Source organism: Quercus robur, chromosome 9, assembly GCF_932294415.1.
Source record: "Quercus robur chromosome 9, dhQueRobu3.1, whole genome shotgun sequence".
Classification (NCBI taxonomy): Eukaryota; Viridiplantae; Streptophyta; class Magnoliopsida; order Fagales; family Fagaceae; genus Quercus; species Quercus robur.
Genome location: NC_065542.1, coordinates 13,028,707 through 13,047,639, shown reverse-complemented (window position 1 = coordinate 13,047,639; position 18,933 = coordinate 13,028,707). Strand labels below are relative to the sequence as shown.

At 34.4% G+C, this 18,933-nt stretch overlaps 3 protein-coding genes across 5 annotated transcripts; 2 read left to right on the top strand and 1 right to left on the bottom strand.

The window, feature by feature from the left end:
- Positions 1–2,691: 2,691 nt before the first annotated feature.
- On the top strand, positions 2,692–6,055 carry LOC126699632 (DNA-directed RNA polymerase V subunit 7-like). Of its 3 annotated transcripts, none has more exons than XM_050397573.1 (3): positions 2,692–2,838; positions 4,706–4,776; positions 5,192–6,055. In XM_050397573.1, the coding sequence occupies exon 3, from the start codon at positions 5,208–5,210 to the stop codon at positions 5,736–5,738; it is 531 nt and encodes a 176-aa protein (XP_050253530.1). In that variant the 5' UTR covers positions 2,692–2,838; positions 4,706–4,776; positions 5,192–5,207; the 3' UTR covers positions 5,739–6,055. The 3 variants fall into 3 exon arrangements, with proteins under 3 accessions (XP_050253530.1, XP_050253532.1, XP_050253531.1); XM_050397575.1 differs by having other exon boundaries at positions 2,692–2,845; positions 4,707–4,776; XM_050397574.1 differs by lacking the exon at positions 4,706–4,776 and having other exon boundaries at positions 2,692–2,845.
- A 1,627-nt stretch (positions 6,056–7,682) lies between these two features.
- LOC126699463 (DNA-directed RNA polymerase V subunit 7-like) lies at positions 7,683–10,789 on the top strand. The gene is made up of 2 exons (XM_050397297.1): positions 7,683–7,839; positions 10,078–10,789. The coding sequence occupies exon 2, from the start codon at positions 10,092–10,094 to the stop codon at positions 10,620–10,622; it is 531 nt and encodes a 176-aa protein (XP_050253254.1). The 5' UTR covers positions 7,683–7,839; positions 10,078–10,091; the 3' UTR covers positions 10,623–10,789.
- A 140-nt stretch (positions 10,790–10,929) lies between these two features.
- On the bottom strand, positions 10,930–17,798 carry LOC126699462 (DUF21 domain-containing protein At2g14520). Its single transcript, XM_050397296.1, has 13 exons — positions 17,288–17,798; positions 17,102–17,178; positions 16,887–16,970; positions 16,671–16,784; positions 15,245–15,331; positions 15,024–15,163; positions 14,855–14,942; positions 14,430–14,503; positions 13,748–13,932; positions 13,351–13,610; positions 12,925–12,971; positions 12,557–12,812; positions 10,930–11,435 (listed from the first exon to the last, which is right to left on the bottom strand). Exons 1-13 carry the CDS (start codon positions 17,466–17,468, stop codon positions 11,388–11,390), a joined length of 1,641 nt encoding a protein of 546 aa, XP_050253253.1. The 5' UTR covers positions 17,469–17,798; the 3' UTR covers positions 10,930–11,387.
- Between the last annotated feature and the right edge of the window lie 1,135 nt (positions 17,799–18,933).

Below are 18,933 nucleotides of genomic sequence, written 5' to 3'. Positions count from 1 at the left end.
TTTTTTAGTATATGTGGTACATTCCTTGCCACTGATGGATATTTTACTTATAGTTTATAAGCGGTTCCTATTGAATTCCTAAAACAACCTTCTAACTAGTTAAGGAACTCAACACTTAAATGATTTAGAATGTAATGATTGAGAAAATGCACTATTTGCTAATAAAGCAAGTCATTTTAATTAATCAACTTCACATTTGCAAGCTCTTCACTTCATTATCAAAACGTTATACAATCATACTCTTCACTTCATTATCAAAACGTTATAGAATCATAAACGTCATAGAATCATACTCTTCACTTCATTATCAAAACATCATAGAATCATACTCTTCACTTCATTATCAAAACGTCATACAATCATATATTTAATTTGACTTTTTGTGTTCATTAAAAAAAAAAAAAAAAAAAAAAAGACTTTTGTTTGTCCAATTAATAGTTATGATTGTTCCTCATTGTCATTGTTTCTAATTGTAAATTTTTACTAATCATGCCATCCATTTGGATTTTTCCATAATACAGAAATTTAGATCTACTTTATCTACCAAGAGAAAATTGTTAAAAATAAAAAGCGAAAGTTGATAGTTCTTTCTATCAATATATACATGTAAATTTGTTAGTTTTACTTGCCAATATATGATGCTCTTTCATGTAGGTGCTTTTGTGAAAACTCTGAAGTCATATACATACATTTCTTTCATGGTTAATTAACATCCTATACTTTGATTCATAATAATATTTGGCCAAATAGTTAGACAAAAAAATTATGTATGCTACCTTAAAACAAAACAATATAAACATAAACATAAACATAAACATAATCATCAACATAAACATTTGAATGGACCTGATTTGAGATCCTAGCCCAAGCTATGAATGGACTTAGGCCCAAGAAGCCCAAAACAATAAATTTGTAGAGAAATGGGTTGGAAAACTGGGCTCTAATGAATTAGACTAACTAGAAAATAGGTTTAAAGGAGAAAAAGATGTGAATGAGCAGGTTTATAATGAAGAAAATCATCCTCGGCGAAGTCTGAGGAGATCTGTTCTTATGTATTTCTTTCAAGTTTGATTACAAAGTCAGTTCTAGATGCTACGGTAATTTTCCCTCTCTTTTTTCGATCCCCTTATCTCACTGCCTCCTTCTTCTTTTATACTGTCTTTTCTTTTCGTCTCCACCTTCCACGTGCATACCAGACGGTCGATGTGGATACTTGTCCCATCAGCACTCCCCATAAGTTCTTATGTTGTAAGGCTGAAATCCACTATTTAGGCATTACCTCCACATTAATGCAGCTAGAAAATTAGCTGCAGTGCTTTTAATGCGAAGGCAGCAACTTTCTCCTAAGATATTTTAAAACTTCTCCTAGTTTGATTTCACTGCAAAACACATCTGCACCAACAAAACTTCCTGAAATGTTACCTGGGATGACAGATAACCCCTTCAAACCTTGGCATAGGTTAGCCAAGGATGTGCTAATCCTCGGCCCATCCCCTTGAGCTGTTGTGATCGAGACTGATCTCTCTACTTACTATTGTAGACTCTTTTGACAAAGATATCACTTCCTCGGACAAACCCTCGTCCTCAGATTAGGCCACAAGCTCAATATATAAACAGATAAAGAACTTTTGGGCTTAATATCCCTACAACATTAATATAAAAGAATATATAAATCAAATAATGAGATTTTTAGTTTTACATTGATCATTGTTTGGTTTTAAGCATATGTAATGTGTACAGTACAAAGATCCATTTGGGCCTTGAATTCTGACCTAGCAGCGTGGCCCATGACCCCAATCTCTTTCTACCCAAAACCCTAGTTTGAACCCACACAAATTGCAGGCCCAAGTTTTGTTACCTGGTCCTTACTTGGCAAACCGTTCCCGAACAATGAAAAAAGAATAATGTCCAGACACACCATCCATAGCATGCCCGGCAGCGCCCAGGGAACACTGTTGCCGGGCATGCCTGTTGGAGTTGGAATCAAGTTCCAAGGCCACTTTCACCACATTCCACTCCCACCTAACCATCCACTTACAATTGATGATATTAGACCCCCAATTGCACTAACTATGGCAGTAATCATGATCTCTCCACTAATCTAGAGTTACAAATATGAGAAGTAGGGGAAAGGAAATGGTTGTTGAAAGGTTCTCAAGAAAACAGAAAGTAGAGAAAAAGAGTGATTCAGAGAGAGACAGAGAGGCAGCTTCATTGAGTCTCTGTGCCGAGAACAACCCAAAGTAGGAAATCCTAAACCTATATTACAAATAAGTTGTGAGCCCAAGTGAGGTCAGGCCCAACAGCATCATTTCAAGCGCGCACATAATGCAAATAAAATAAGTTTAATGTTGAATTGGTAACAAATTTAAGCATTAACTTAATTCAAATTATTAGAAGTAGACGATATAGGTTGAAACTTTATTAAAAAAAAAAAAAAAAAAAAAAAGTAAAATATACATACCATTATTGACAAATTAATAATAAATAATAACTACCACTTCCACTACCATAGTACCATGTATTGTTGAAAGAGTCAATTCTATGACAGGCTAAATCAGTGTACAGAAGTTGCTATTAGGCCCATTAAATTTGTCCTCAATAATGGGCCTTTTTTTTTTTTTTTTTTAACACTGGTTCAGTCTCAACAAATAACAAAATCAAAAGATAAAAACAAAAGCAAAAGACCCATTTTAGTCTTCGGCCCAAAAAAAAAAAAAAACCCCTCAAGAAGTCGAAGGACAAAGAGCCTTCCTCAACTTCTCTCCATTACCAATTTCTCCAACTCATACGCACAGAACACTCTCACCTCTGCACCTTTTTCCTCTGTACCCACAACCACAAGGTAATTTTCTCTTTTCATTTATATATTTTTCAAAGCAAGACCACTTAGAGGTTTTTTTTTTTTTTTTTTAAATTTTTTATGTTCGTGATTTGTGAATTTCTCTATTGGGTATTTGAACCTTGAACTACAACATTGATTACATTGTTGTTTCGATTATTCCCTGTAATCTTATGCAAATTCGTTCCTTTTTTATGTGAAATTGTTTTATGTCATATGCATTTGCATGGGTAAGCATTCATTCACTAAGAAAGGCCATAATGCCAATGTTAAAATATGCTATGAGTTTGAGGCTTTTGGGGAAGTTGAAGTGTTTTAATTTAGGTTCGGTTGCGAATAAATTCTGCACTTTTAAATGTTTAGAGAAAATCGGTCTTCAAAATCCAGCTCAATGCGTGAGTTACACGCTTGTACCAAAACATTTTAGTTTTTTTCTTAGTGGGTTGAGACTGAAATTTTCCTTTGCTGGAAGGTGTTTTTTTTTTTTTTTTGGTAGACAAAGTTCAGTGTTTTTCTGGGTTTTATGGGTATTTAAAAGAAATGAAAGCTTTGTTTGAGATATTCTAACGGGAGTGATGAGTAGTGCTTAGGGCTGTAAATAAACTGAGTTGTTTATGGTGAACTTGGGCTTAGCTTGGGAAAAAGCTTCTTTATGTTTGCTTATTTACCAAATGAGTCAAACTCAAGCTCAGGTTTAGGATGGACTATTAAAAGAGTCAAGCTCCAACATTATAATGTGTTTGTGAACAAACTCATATGTGTGAGGCTTGATTCGCGCATACATAATATTATGTTTTACATGCATAAATGTGTAGAAATATACTTCTATAGACTTGAGATTTGATTGTGTATGTTTGTAAAATATTCATAAGATATATATATTTGACAACATAAGCTCCCACATTATGTTAATTTGTTAAGCTTTTCAAAATTAATTCAAATAAAAGCTATATGCTGCCACCATACCACCTACACCACGAACAAAGTTTCTCTCCAAACTAGTTTGGAGAGAAACTTTTCAAACTTCTCATATATCTATTTTTTTTTGTATGAATTTTGAAAATCTAACCGTTGAATTTCATGTTCCTTATGTTCTTAACATGCATATCAAATTTTGTTCAAATTAGATATTATTTACTATTTGATCAATAAACTTATTTTTTATACACAATTTTAGATAATAAAAATTTGAAATTTTAACATTTGTTTGATGAGATAGCAATTGATCTTTGATCTTCTTGAAATTTTACATGCATAAAGAATATAATAAGAACATGCAATCTAACGGTTAGATTTTCAAAATTCACACTCAATATAGAGATATATGAGGAGTTTGTAGAGTTTCTCTCCAAACTAGTTTGGAGAGAAACTTTGTTCCCTACACCACCTGGCTGGCTCTTCTACTACATTGCAGAGTTATTATCATAACTATTATCCTATGAGGCCATGACCCTTTTCATAGGATGGAAATCACTTCTCATGAAGAAGAATTCACTCGTTAGAATCTCACATCCACCCTCCCATTGCGGCCAAAATTCCTGAGAAAAACATCACTTTGTCATAGTAAATCACTGGCATCACCCGCATGGCAGTGCCACTCTGTAACAGCACCACACTACAATATATAAATACAGGCATACATACATACATATATATATATATATATTTGATAGGAAATCTTGATTCATTCAACTGAAATTGAAGTACATCAAGGTTTAAATACAATACCAGAACACTAGGTATAGTCACTTTGGAGAAGGTGTTGCACAAAATGAGGGGCGACACCTTTCCAAACCTGAGAAATACCTTTACATTTAGCAAACTTAGCTAGTTCATGTGCTACCCTGTTGTATTCCCTTTTCAGATGACTAACCTTCCAACTGCTGAAGGATTCGAGGAGGCTCCTGATCCACACTACAATTATGACCATAGAGGTTATTTCTTACCAATTCTGTTGTACCACTTTTTAACATCATCACTAATACCATGTCCCTGTTTAAGCTGTTGTAAAATACTACTGTTTGTGCTTCCGTTTATACAATGCTGTAATTGATAACATGGTATATGATTTTTTAAAATGGTTTATAACATGTTTTATGATACATGAGATTCACAAATATTTGCAGAATTTTGTTTTTAATCTTGTTTGTTTGCTTCAAATCGTGATGTGTACAATAAAATCTTCAGAATTTTGAATACATTGGTTTCTTTCAGTTGATTGTATTGGTAACCCTCTCAACCATTAATTTCATTTACATGACTGACTTCTCAGAATGAGGACACCTTCACTAAATTTATATTGATTTAGCATCCTCATAGCTACTGTATTATTCTTTTGATTTATGACAGGTGTAAGGAAAACAAAATGTATCTGAAAGTACAGTTGCCCTGGAATGTTATAATCCCTGCTGAAAACCTGGATGCAAAAGGATTGATGCTCCAACGGTCAATTATTGTACGCCTGATGGAGAACTTTGCTACCAGAAAGGCCACCAAGGACCTTGGATATTTTCTTGCTGTGACTACTCTGGAGAGCATAGGAGAGGGTAGAGTCAGACAGCACACTGGAGATGTACTGTTTCCAGTCGTTTTTAGCTGCATCACCTTCAAGCTGTTCAGAGGAGAGATTTTAGAGGGTGTTGTCCACAAGGTGCTGAAGCACGGGGTCTTCTTGAGATGTGGGCCTGTAGAAAACATTTATCTCTCATATCTGAAAATGCCAGATTACCGGTATGTGCCTGGGGAGAATCCAGTCTTCTTAAGTGACAAGCTGTCGAAGATTGAAAAAGAAGTTGTGATCCGTTTCATTGTGATTGGAACGAAGTGGCTGGAGGTAGAGAGAGAATTTCAAGCATTGGTCAGTTTGGAGGGCGATTATCTTGGGCCAATTTCTTAGTGTTAGTGATACTCCCTTTGCATGTGTTTGGTTATAACCAAGTATCTGGCATGTTAATATATGGTTCCATTAGTGGCTGTGCAAATGTGTTGTTAGTTAGCAGGGGCCTTTCTTTGTTAGTGATGGTCTTTTGACCACAGAAGTGCCAGTTTTCACATTGTTTCTTTGATGCGAACCAAGGCTAACTTCTTGTTAAGTCTTGACAGGTCTGTGCTGTGTTTTGTTTGAAGTTTGAACCAATAACACCATTTTTCCATCAAGGACCTGCTACTTGCAGTTGCAGGCATGGAAACTTTATTATTCCCTTTTGTCAGCAACCCTTCGGTATATGTCCAACTGTGGGCGTTAGCTACTGTCTGTCTTCAAGTGTACGAACTGTGGGCGTTAGCTACTGTCTGTCTTCAAGTGTACGGTCACAGGCTTCGGCCATATGATAATAAACCTTTAGCTTTAGCCCCAAAAATACCAGTATGAACTATGAACTATAAAAGGTTAAACTTCAAACTTCTTGGTACCCCGTCCTTTTTATTTTTTATTTTTATAATAAGTCACGATTTCATTAAATAAAAAGAAAACAAACATCCCTCCTCACCTCCTCTAAAACAACAGGAGAATAAGAGTGCTTATTACAACAAAAAAGGCCTATTAGCAGCAGAAAATTCAGACAGTACAGCATGACCATATACATTAGGAGAAACAATCATTGCATGAAAACCTTCTTCTTCTTCTTCTTCTTTTTATAGGTAAGAATAATTTTTATTATTATTATTATAAAAAAAAAATACTACTCCATTCACAGGGGGCATGAAACGTAATATTTACACAAGATCGTGTCAAATCTGAAGTTTTATGTTGGTCTTTGTTTTCAAATTGAAAAAATGTTATTCAATATGAAGGTTACTAGACAAGATGGAATATAATTTCTCAGCTAAATTATACAAGGAGGCTGAGAAAATAAATTTTGATGCTACCATAAGAGAAAATAAATTTTGATGCTACCATAAGAGAAAATAAAACATCAATTGCGGTGGTGCGCAAAGACAATCATGGCAGAGTTGTTTTGACTTGGACTGACATTTTGGACCCGAGAAGCCCCTTGTGGGGTGAAGTTAAAGCGGCCGACTCAGTGGTAAACCAAGCAGTTGAAGTTGGGCTCAAAATAGTGATAATAAAAGGTGATGCTTGGAGTGTTATTGCTTCGCTTAAAGACAAAAAGTCATCCTCCTCTCAATGGACTATTGATGTAATATTGCAGAATATTTTAGCTCTTTGTAATCTGTCTGATGATGTTTCCTTTTCTTTTGTGAAGAGGGGGGGAAATTCCTCAACTCATTTGTTAGCCTTTTGGGTTGCTTTTTGTAACAACTCTGGGCTTGTCTTCATCTCCATCTCTGATCTGTCCTTGTTAGTGGCTCAAGCTTTGGAGAGAGATGGGCAAAGCCCATGAGTTCTTTGTTGTACCGGCTTCCTTTTGTGAAACAAAGATGTTTATTCAACCGGAAAAAAAAAAAAAAAAAAGGAAGCTGGGGAATCTAATTAGTACACTTTTTCTTCTTTCCGCGAACAGCAGAAAAGTTTAAATTGAAAATTAATTACAACATGCAACAGTTCGCAACCATACAAATTAATTCATCATGAAATGGTTTGGAATTGATTCTAGAGTGCTATAAATTTAAAACGACATCTTAACGAAACAGTTTCAAGAAAATGGAAAGAGGTCCACTACAAAACATCTTCAACATAATTTAACTACGGAAACAGGCAAAATGAACAACATCTTGTGATTGAGATAGCACATCGATTAGATTTTGGTCTAAAAAAATGGGCTTCAGTCTCAACAAATAACAAAGTGAGGCCCAAGTTCATTTTGCTCTTCGGCCCATTAAGTCAAAGAATGTAAGAACAAAGACCTGAGGTGTAAATAACTAAACATAATTTTTTATACTATTTTTTATATCATATTTTAAAGAGAGTAAAAAAACCTCTCTCATTTTCTCTGTTTCGCACACTCCCACTTTCTTCTCATTGTCTAATTCAGCTAATTTTTTACAACGCCATTAGAGCTGCCTTTGTTCCTTCTGTGTTCTTCTTCACCCCAAAAGTGAGTTCTTTTTTCAATTTTATTTTTCGTTTGTTCTAAAGCTTGTGAAGTTGTTTCATATTTGATTGAGTTTACTGAGTCTTATATGAAATTAGTATCTGGGTATGTTGGTGCGACCTCAAAGATTAAGCTTTGAGAACCTGTGAGTGAACCAAGTGATTCTTTGTCCTCGATTCTGTCAAAAAGCATGTAGAAAGAAATGTCTTTCTTTTTTCTTTTTTTGCTGCTTTCGATTTTGTCGTTTCAAATTGTTCCATGTAATCTTATACAAGTTAGTTCCTTTTGTATGTGAAAGAGTTTTATATAGCATGCATTTACATGTGTAAGTTTCCATTTATTAAAAATGGCCATAATGTCAATGTTAAAATATTTGCTATGTGTTTGAAACTTCAAGGGCTTGAGGCTTTTGGGGAAGTTGAACTTTTTAAAGTTAGGTTCAGTAGTGAATAAAGTCTGCATTTTTATATGTTTAGAGCAAGTGGGTCTTCGAAATCCAGTTCAATGAGTGAGTTACATGCTTGTATCAAAACATTTTAGTTTTTTTTTTCTTACTGGGTTGAGACTGAAATTTTTCTTTGCTGGTTTTATTTTCTGCAATTTTAAATAACCCTTGAGAAAATATCTTATTAGCTTGGAGTTGGAATGGGGTTCTTTTTTAGTAGACAAAGTTTTGTATTTTTCTGGTTTTCATGGGTGTTTTAAAGAAATGAAAGCTTTGTTTGAGGTATTTTAATGAGAGTCATGAGTAGTCCTTAGTGCTCTTTGGCTCGGGAAAAAGCTTCTTTATGTTTGTTAATTTATCAAACGAGGCAAACTCAAGCTTGGTTTTAGGTTTGGCCATTAAAAAATCCAAGCTTAGGACTTGAAGCTCTCTCTTCCAGTCTTTGTTTGAGTGGACAAATGCTTAGTAAGTTTTTACTTTTTCTTCTTTGCCTGAGTTGCTAGATAGCTGTACTTTCCATGCTTCATATTTTGTCTTTTGATGGGTCCTTAGCACACTGCCTATGTGCTCTGGTTTTTTGTATTCTTTCATCTTTTTTGGAATGATGCATTATTTACTTATAAATAAAAATAAAAATCCAAGCTCAAATATTATAATGTGTTCATGAACAAACTCATGAGTATGAGACTTGATTTGAGTATATGTAATGCTATATTTTATATGTTTAAATGTATATAAATATATTTATATATACTTGAGATTGGATTGTGCAAGTTTGTAAATAAGTTCATAAAATATCAGATTAATACTGTATATTGTTTTTTTTTTATAATATAAATAGTCCATTTGCAGTAAAAATTCCATACAGTTTTTGACTATACAATGTTGTGAATCTTATTTTTATAAGTTCTTAAGTGAAAATCATTCCATCTTAACTCAAATGATATAATTTCAGCTATAATTTAGTTATTAATTATTAGCATATATGGGTTAACGGTTAAAAGAATTTCATTTCCCATGAGGACATAGGATGGGGTTCTTTTCTCATGAAGTGGAAGTCATCAGTATGAATCTCACATTCCCCCTCCCATTGGGGCCAAATTCACTGATAAAAACATCACCATTGTTATAAGAATAAGTAAATCACCAGCATCATCCACATGGCAGTGCCTCACTTGAACAAAACCACACTACAATTATGACCATAGATGTTATCTCTTACTAATTCTGTTGTACCACTTGTTTACTGCTCCACCTCATTCACATCACCACCACCACCACCATGTTGCCCTGTTTAAGCTGCTGTATATAGTAGCCATTGTGTGCTTCTATTCATAAAATGCTGAAAAACTCAAATAATTGATAACATGTTAGATGATTTTTTTAATTTGTTTATAACATGTTATATGATACATGTTGGCAAGTCCCTGTATTTTTAATTAGTTTTGCTGATTTTTCTCATTGTTGTGTAAACCGCTGCATGGTAAATGTTGTAGCTTTTCTGTTCTCTCTAAAATCCACTGTTTTTACTTCAATGGAAAACTTCAAAAAAGAAGAAGTTATATGATAATTAGGTTCTCAAATATTTGCGGAATTTTGTTTTTACTATTGTTTGTTTGCTTATGATCTTGTGAATTTTTTAATACAATGGTTTCTTTTAGATATTCTATGGTCCATCCTCGCAACTGTTTATTTAATTTAGATGACTGACTTCTCAGAAGATGGGGAGACTTTACAAAATTTAAATGGAGTTATCATACTGATGCTTATCTTATTATCCTTTTGGTTTATGACAGGTGTAGAAAAAAAAATGTTTCTCAAAGTACAGTTGCCCTGGAATGTGATAATCCCTGCTGAAAATCTGGATGCAAAAGGATTGATGCTCCAGCGGGCAATTACTGTACGCCTGATGGAGAACTTTGCTACTAGAAAGGCCACTAAGGATCTTGGATATTTTCTTGCTGTCACTACTCTGGAGAGCATAGGAGAGGGTAGAGTTAGACAGCACACTGGAGATGTACTGTTTCCGGTTGTTTTTAGCTGCATCACCTTCAAGCTTTTCCGAGGAGATGTTCTAGAAGGCGTTGTCCACAAGGTGCTGAAGCATGGGGTCTTCTTGAGATGTGGACCTGTGGAAAATATTTATCTCTCTTGTCTGAAAATGCCAGATTACAAGTATGTGACTGGGGAGAATCCTGTCTTCTTGAATGACAAGCTGTCAAAGATTGAAAAAGATGTTGCGATCCGTTTCATTGTGATTGGAACGAAGTGGCTGGAGGTAGAAAGGGAGTTTCAAGCATTGGTCAGTTTGGAGGGTGATTATCTAGGGCCAATTTCTTAGTGTTGGTGATACTCCCTTTGCATGTGTTTGGTTTATACCTTTAACTATGTGAACCTTGTTGATGTTTTCTTAGCTACTACTTAAGTACTTCAATTAACCATTTCGAACTTTGGTAACCAAGTATCTGGCATGTTAATATAATGTTATCAACCTGTGCTTTTCATCCATTAGCAGGTATCCAAATGTTTTGTTATTTTGTTAGCAGGGACGTTTTTCGTCAGTGCGGTCTTCTGTTGCAACATTTTTGGCCACAAAAGTGGCAGTTTTTACCTTGTTTCCTTGACGCAAACAAAGGCCAACTTGCTGTTAACACTTGACCGGTCTGTGCTACGTATTCTTTGAACCAATAATACAATTTTTCCATCAAGTACCTGCTACTTGGAGACATGGTACTGCTCTCATTAGAGAGAAGATTTATGGATTATGGTTCAATCCATCAAGGTTTGGGATTTATGAATATAACAATCCTTGATCTATTATTTTAAAAATTATATATTTCTACAAGAAAATCCCTGTATATCTTTCTTGAAATTCCATTGCTTTGACACCGCATGTATCAGGATGTCGTTTACAACCACACCAATACCTTACTCTACAACTGTTGTACAGTATGAACTTTCCGATATATGAATATACATGCGATTAAATTAAATATGCATCAAAAAAACAAAAGGGGGGAGAGAGAGAGAGAGAGTCCTTGGAGTTTGGATGCTGCAAACCTATCTAATTGATGCTATTTGACACCAACTCGTTCATCTAGGAGCTTTATGAATTGCCAGTGCGTAACAGTTTCTCATATAACTTTCTCGACACCTACAAAGAAGTTCATAATGTATAAGTTAAATTCATGAGGGTTGAAAAATCTTGTTTTAACCCCATAGTTAATTATGAAGCAGATCTAGGAATTAATTATCAATTCAATTTTTGTTGTTGAGTAATAATTAATTTAGTCAATCACAATTATAGCAATTTAAACAATAATGAAATCACCAAATCACCAAATCTGTAAAAAAAAAACAATAAGATATGCAGACAACATAACATATATGGTGATGAAAATCGAACGTCTTCAAAGGAAAAACCACTATGAGGGTGAGACACCCCAATTAAGGCATTCACTATAAAAGGAGTTACAATATGATGATCGACTCACTGTTGCAACCTACAACAACTTTGGAACGTCCAAATTTCTTCTACATGAAGCCCTTCATGAATGACCTGTCCATGTTAATAAACAGAATCTTTGACCAACTCCAAGGCAACTCCTCTAAGATTGATATTGTAATGAACTTCATTAGTCATAGTTTCAAACTCTTTGATCACAAGATATGGATACAACTCGAAGGAATATACTCTTCTGAACTCAGGAGTATATAGGGATGGAAGCTTTGCTTTTCTCTTTGTTTTGCTCTCTGTTTCTACCTCTCCAGCCACAGAATTATAGAATAATAAGCCCTTATAAAGGCGCTGTGTGTAGGGTTTAAAAACACAACACACTGATTTTAAGAAATAAAACATGTCATTGTGTCTATGATTTTTAATCGATCAAATAATAGTCGAAATCCTTGTTTTGATCGATCAAATTTGATCAAATGTCTGTCTAAATATATACCTTATGTAGGATTCATTGTAATCATCATTGAACATAGTAAAGATGTAGCTATCTAGACCTTTTACTACGGATGTAAGCTGTTATGCCAAACTACGTTGATCCCTATATTCTCTTATTCTCCTTGCTTCTGCTCTCTTCTCTACATCAATTTTATATCTTCTTTAGATTTTAACATCCATGAAGAGGATATGAATTCGAATCCCCCTCCCCCACTTTTTGTTTTTTTAAGGGAGAAAAGAAATCTTAAACATCATTCAGTCAATGGTGCTAAAATGTTCTCATTAAAAAGACATTAAAATTTTAAATTTAAATAAGGACATACTCGATGGGAGGATGGCGAGCTACGAACAAGGCCTGCAGATCCGGCTGGAGAATTTGGTATAGATCTTCTAGGGGAGGCATATAGTATTGGTCTCACTAGCGGTGGCTGTATATATGGGGAAACGGGTGAACGAAGTATAGGAGTGTATGAAGAAAGTGGAGATGGCTCTGGTGTTCTCCAATAAAGATGAGAAACAGAAGATCTTCTGGGAGACCTCGATGATGATCTTCTTGAAGATCTCAGGTTGATTCTAATCCTGGAAAAAGATAACATAAACTAAATATCAAAGACATTTCAAAATCAACAAAATGGTATGGAATACAACAGCATATATGACAAAAAGTAATGGCCATTAGTCCATTACTCACTTGTTGTGGACATCAACATATTCATCAGTTTCATCCAGTATATCTCCCTTCAATACATAAAAAAAAAAATATTAGCTTTCTATATAATAAGGGAAAAAAAGGATTTATTACAAATAGGAATGTAAATTTAAATTTAATGTTTTCAAAAGCTGAAATTCATAGAGTAGATCAAGGGGCTTATGTCCAATTGAGGAAGATAATATACCATATAAGAGCACTACGTGACCCAAAAGGTCAAACTAATGAATTTAAATCCAATTATGTTATATTAATCACTCATTCTTTTTTTTTATCATCTAACATGAGACTCCAGTAATCAACTAATCACACCACTCACATACGTTAATATTCCATCATGTGCAACCGATATCAAAATTATAAGTTAACCAAACTTAAGGAGAATCAACGAAAACTCGCATATTCAACCTGTAGCAGTTCCTCCAAAACATCTTCCATTGTGATGATTCCAACGACTTCCTCATCCAAGTTGCTTGGGAGATCTAAGTTTTCATACAAAATTTTTTTACTTCCTTGCTCCCATTTTTTATTTTGTGAATTTAAATCTTTGGCTAATTCCTTGGCATTCTTTAGTGTTGAACCATGATCATCTGCATCACTAGAGTACAAAGGGGATGAATTTGTGGAGATACTCAAACGCTCTTTCTGTTCAAGTGTAGAATAAAATCCTGTGAAATCCAGAGCCATAACCTTAGACACCATGGCAGTATTCTTTGCCCATGAATTTGACATATCTAATAAAAAAAATAGTGAAAAATATATTATCAAGAAAACTCTGTAATTCTTTGTCACCATGCAGTGTTACCTTTCCTCTCTCCTTGCATTTGATTCGATTTTGGATTAATGTTAATATCCAACACGGTATGGTTGCTTACTGCACTATTCTCAGTGTCTTTGACATCCTTCTTACACTTAACAACAACAGCCATATGGCTATGACCCTTCTGGAATTGATTCAGTATATCATATAGTGGCCAGTTGTCATATACCCTGTCATAGAAGATATATCAAGATTCATGCATTATTGGCCTCGAAAACAATAGCAAGGTCAAATGAATATGAAAATTGTTAGAGTTGTTGTTTAGTGATTGAGAAAGAGAAAAGAGAATAGCTAAAGTAAGAATTTAATGTGGTTTGGCCTGAAGACCTATGTTCAAAGTGAAAAACCTTCACATATACATCTTTACTATGTGATTTGTAAACTCCTGGGATTAGTTTTTCCATTTTACAAGTATATGGGTCTACAATGGGTTTAGCCGTTTAGGTCTCTTTGGCCTTAATATCTTGAGCAAAAATAAATGTGCAAGATGCTAATTGTCACATACCATCTCGTATGGCTTTTCGTTACAAATTTTAGAAAGAAGATTAACCCTTTTACAAATTATTTTTATAATTTTTTTAAGTAAAACGGTAGAACAATAGTTAGCTATGGTGTTGAAACTTACATTAGAATGAAAATAGCCAAAATGAAAAAGAAATTATCTTACTTAGGTATTCTCCTGATAGTCATATATTTAACTGGAGTTTCATCTTCAGGGCGGCAGAAGATCAAATTCTTAACCTATGACCAAATGAGAAAAAGATGCAATTTGGTTACATGTGATAAATATGTAATTGTCTCAAAAACTTAAATTGCTAGGAAATGATAATTTTTATTATTTAACTATAATTATAACACTCTCCCTCATGAGTGGATGCAGTCTTCCCCCACCCCCACAATGAGCAGGGCTCAACTTGTAAGATTTTTACAAAATTGGATAAGGTTAATAATTATCAAATTTATGCATTAAAAAAAAATGATTTTTCGAATCTTAATTTGATAACGGCTGTTGGGTAAATATGCATAGTCCATATGTGTTATTAACTCAATTCTATAAATTCTGCAGTACCATTTAGTTCCTAAGCTGCTTACCAGAATGAGGCCAATGATGTTTTTTGGGCTTCCCGAGTAGACAGGTATTCGACTGTGACCTTTGCTCAATACTAAGCCCATTGTATGCCTAAGGATAGAGGAAAGCCGAATTGTAATAATAGAAAAGAATGATATTAATATCACTCAAAGATAGAAGGTAGGCACATACATGTCAATTTTTGAATTTATGTCTAGACAAAAGGTTTCAGCAATGGGTGTCATAGCATCTTTAGCCATCTTCTGTGTTAAATCTAAAGCACCAGTAATAATAGTAGTTTCATGATGTGACAACTCTCCTCCTTTCCCTGCCTAACATTGAATATCAGCATGTCAAATTGTAACTCTCTCTGCTACCACTCAATCATATTGAATAGAGTACAAGAAGCAAACCTTATATGCATGCAAACCGACCAATGTCTTTAGCTCTGCTCGTCTATAAAGTGCAGAATGCCCTTTGCCGAGGAGCCAATCCAACAGCTGCAATAAAAGATCCCAAACAAATTGTGAAACCAAATTCCCAATTGTCAAGCTAAACATAAAGGCAAAGTGCCTAGACAATTTTTCTCTCTTATGTTGGCATTCCTTAACTAGTTCAAAATTTTACTTTCAGTCAAAATGTTCCTCTAGTTACATTTATATTTTGATGCGCATATTTGGCCTATGTCGTTTCTAATAAGATGTATCTGCATTGCTAATTAATGTCATTTAGGTGACTGGTGGCTCAAAAACCACAATACTGAAGCTGTTTAATTATTTGATCAATGTGTTTGCACTGTTTGGCTGTGGTTATGAGTTTGAAGTTCGAACCCAATATGTCTTAATGCACCTGAAATCCATTTCAAACCCTTGGTTGCTGTCACAACTCACAAGTCAATCAGTACTTCAGCCTTATGGTGCTTCTAGTGTGTTTAGTCTGGCTTCTTTGGTGGAGTTTATTAGTTTATTTGCTTACATACAGCTTTTTAGAATCTTATTCTTCTAAGTACAAAATCAACAAAAAACTATTCCAAACTCACACTCATTCATAAGATAAATTAAGCAACGCTCTTCTGTTCTTGTTAAAATGGATTTGATTCTTAAAAAAATTAAATCAACATTCTCTATTCTTGGAAGCATGGTAGATAAAGAGAAACTATAGTGGAAGTCAGAATTAAGGAGATGGGAGTTTCAATGGTTTGGCAATTTGTGGAAGTTTGTGAAGCCAATGTAATAGACATCACGGAATATAGCAATAGGCTGGTGATTTGTTTTAGAACTTTTTGAATATTGGCTATTAGTGAGTTTGCATATTTTTATTAGATTAAGCTAGGATGGTAAACTACAAGTAAGAAAGAGACATTTTCTTAGATTAGTAGGTCAGCTGTTGCGTTTGACTTATCAATAGGTGGAACAGGTTTGGCTTCATACTGAATATTATTGGCTAAAATGCATCTTTCTTTTACTTTTAGGTGATAAGTCTTTTGTAAGTCTCGTCTCTTTTGTTTTGGATTGTAGCATAGATTGGTTGTCTTTCATGTATTTTATACGAAATTTCACCATCCAGTAAACTGAGAGAGATTTCATGATTTAGATTGAATATAACAAATCTAAAATTGTATAACATAACATGATGCATACTATAATACTTATCTCAAAGCGCCCGTCGGACTAATTGCACTCCACTACCGATCATCCTCCACTAGTTCCTAGTGTGATAATTTAGAACTAACTCTTATTTTAATTACTGATGTCAATGGTCGGTATATCATAGCAAATCATGAGTGCAGCCAAGGAAAATAATAAAACATTTAGGTGAGATATCTATCATTTAAATTACCTTACTAATCGGATATGATATGGGAAAGAAGATCGTTAGAAGGAACCGGACAAAGACAGACATTTTTGCTCCAAGACTTAGTCCATATCTGGAACAGACAGCTTGAGGGACGATCTATGAAAAAAATTATTCATATAAGGAATACATAAAATAATTTGATAGCACCATCTATGTCTTTGAGTTTCAACAATTAATGTTTGGAAATACAGACTTTACCTCTGCACATGCAAGTACAAGAGTAACCGATAGAAGAACGGCAGCCCAAGATGGAAGCATTGAATCCAGAAAAATGGGCAGTGCCTTAAAAAACGACAAATTAATAATATTTGCAGTTAATACAGATTCAAAATCTTACTGTTAGAATAATGGTTAAATGATTAAACGTATATTTTTTTTAACTGAAGTTTTTGGAACTAATTTTTCACATATACCTCCATAGCCAATGATTTTCCCAGAAGGAGGGTGCACAAAAGCAAATGCTCATTCTTAACAAGTGGCAGTATCTTTGCTGCAAATCAATTAGCATAAGAAAAGAGAATCAACAAACATTGATAAAATTTTCTTAGTATAGTTGAAGGAAAATGCATAGACGTAGAGAAATATAATTAAATGCCAACCTGCATATTTCTGGTCTCGTGGCCGACCAGCCTTAGTGAAGACCTCAAGTTCAACTTGGCTGAAAGACAAGAGTCCTAGTGCAAGTCCGGATGTGATACCAGCAAATAACACAAGCAGCACACATATAATTAGGAACATCCAAAACTCAAGCGCACAACAAAGCACACTATCCTCTCTCATTTTCTTGTTGGATGAAAAATGTGTGGCAATGAATAAGGGCAAAGAGATTGGCTTTAAATAGAAGTGGGATTTAACAGACAAAGAGCAAAGGCTTTGTGTTTTGGAAAATGTAAATGAAGATATATATATATATATATATATATATAGAGGGTGTTCAGAACGAAAAACAAAGTCTCAGCTGCTGAATAGCTAGCTGCTTTTCTCTACAGATTCTAAGGAGAGAATCACTCATGTTTATTAATCATGGAATAACAAAAAGGAATATCCATGTTTAAATGATAGAAATTAAAGTAAAACAATCGAAAAAAAGTAAACTTTAGATCATCAAGAACTTTGATTGATAGTGAAAAAAGGGGGGGGGGGGGGGGGGGGGGGGGGGTTGGTTTTTAGTTACAATACACATAATACTCTCAAAATTTCAAATAATGGACAGTCCGAGACACCCACTAAAGGCAAAAAGATGACCATATGTATGATGGAATCATGGAAATGAACCTTCTACGTGCCTTCACTGTTGTGAAACCGTGTGGTAGATAGCTCATGCATAAATAAACACGTAGGTGTGATTGGGGTAGCTCATATCTGGGTTCGCAGTTACAAGCAATGCAGTCCCAAGTAGAAACTCCACCCCAAGAACAAGGGTCCCATTTGAACTTTCACATGAAAAGCTTTTTGTTCTTGGGGGTAGTAAAAAACATGTCCAGCCAAAAAAGAGAGTAAAAGATGAGTAATAATTGTGCAACTTGATGATGAGAAGTTCTCTGATTGGGTTGATTGGTCAGTGGGATATAGTAAGAAACGCAGAAAAGTTAATTTTCAAAATGACCTCTTGGTAGATTTATTATTGTATAAACCATTTGATTTTATATATCTAACATCTATCTTGGGGCACTCAATAATTGCGGCGCCTCAAGGAACCAGCAGTATCATTTGGGATTTGGCAAAGAAAATGTCACCACTGTCATCACTACTTTTAACAAACAAAAAAAAAAGCCAGCACACAAGGCCTAAAACCTTTATTTATTTATTTATTTTTTGGTGAACCAAGGCCTAAAACCTTGTTAAATAGTAAGTATTGATAGCGATAAAGGTTCATATGTGTCCAGGCATTTTTTTGGCCGAAGTTCCTTTTTAAAAAAAATATATATATATAATAAGTCAATGGACGAGTAAGACCAAATACCTAGGCCACAATTTTTTTTTTCGAACGAAATGACTTCTTTAAGATTTTTCTTTTCTTTATCTTTTTCTTGGAAAAAGGGTAAATAAACATGTTTTAGACCTTGAAATCTAAGTCAGTAGACGAACAGGCCACATGTCTCATTTTCTCTTTATGGACACAAAAGGACTATTTTGTGACTAATTATACATTTAAGTCTTGAGCCGCAATTCAACAAACAAACAAGAGCAAGCTGATTTGGCTTGCTTTAGTTAATAAAGTTCATGTCTTTCATTCTCAAAAAAA

Coding starts and splice junctions, on each gene's coding strand:
- LOC126699632 (XM_050397573.1), top strand. CDS start 5,208: ATGTATCTGAAAGTACAGTTGCCCTGGAATGTTATAATCCCTGCTGAA.
- LOC126699463 (XM_050397297.1), top strand. CDS start 10,092: ATGTTTCTCAAAGTACAGTTGCCCTGGAATGTGATAATCCCTGCTGAA.
- LOC126699462 (XM_050397296.1), bottom strand. CDS start 17,468: ATGAGAGAGGATAGTGTGCTTTGTTGTGCGCTTGAGTTTTGGATGTTC. Junction 15,332..16,670: donor TATCATATCCGATTAGTAAG/GTAATTTAAATG, acceptor CTTTTATTGCAG/CTGTTGGATTGGCTCCTCGG. Junction 12,972..13,350: donor TTTTGGAGGAACTGCTACAG/GTTGAATATGCG, acceptor TATGTATTGAAG/GGAGATATACTGGATGAAAC.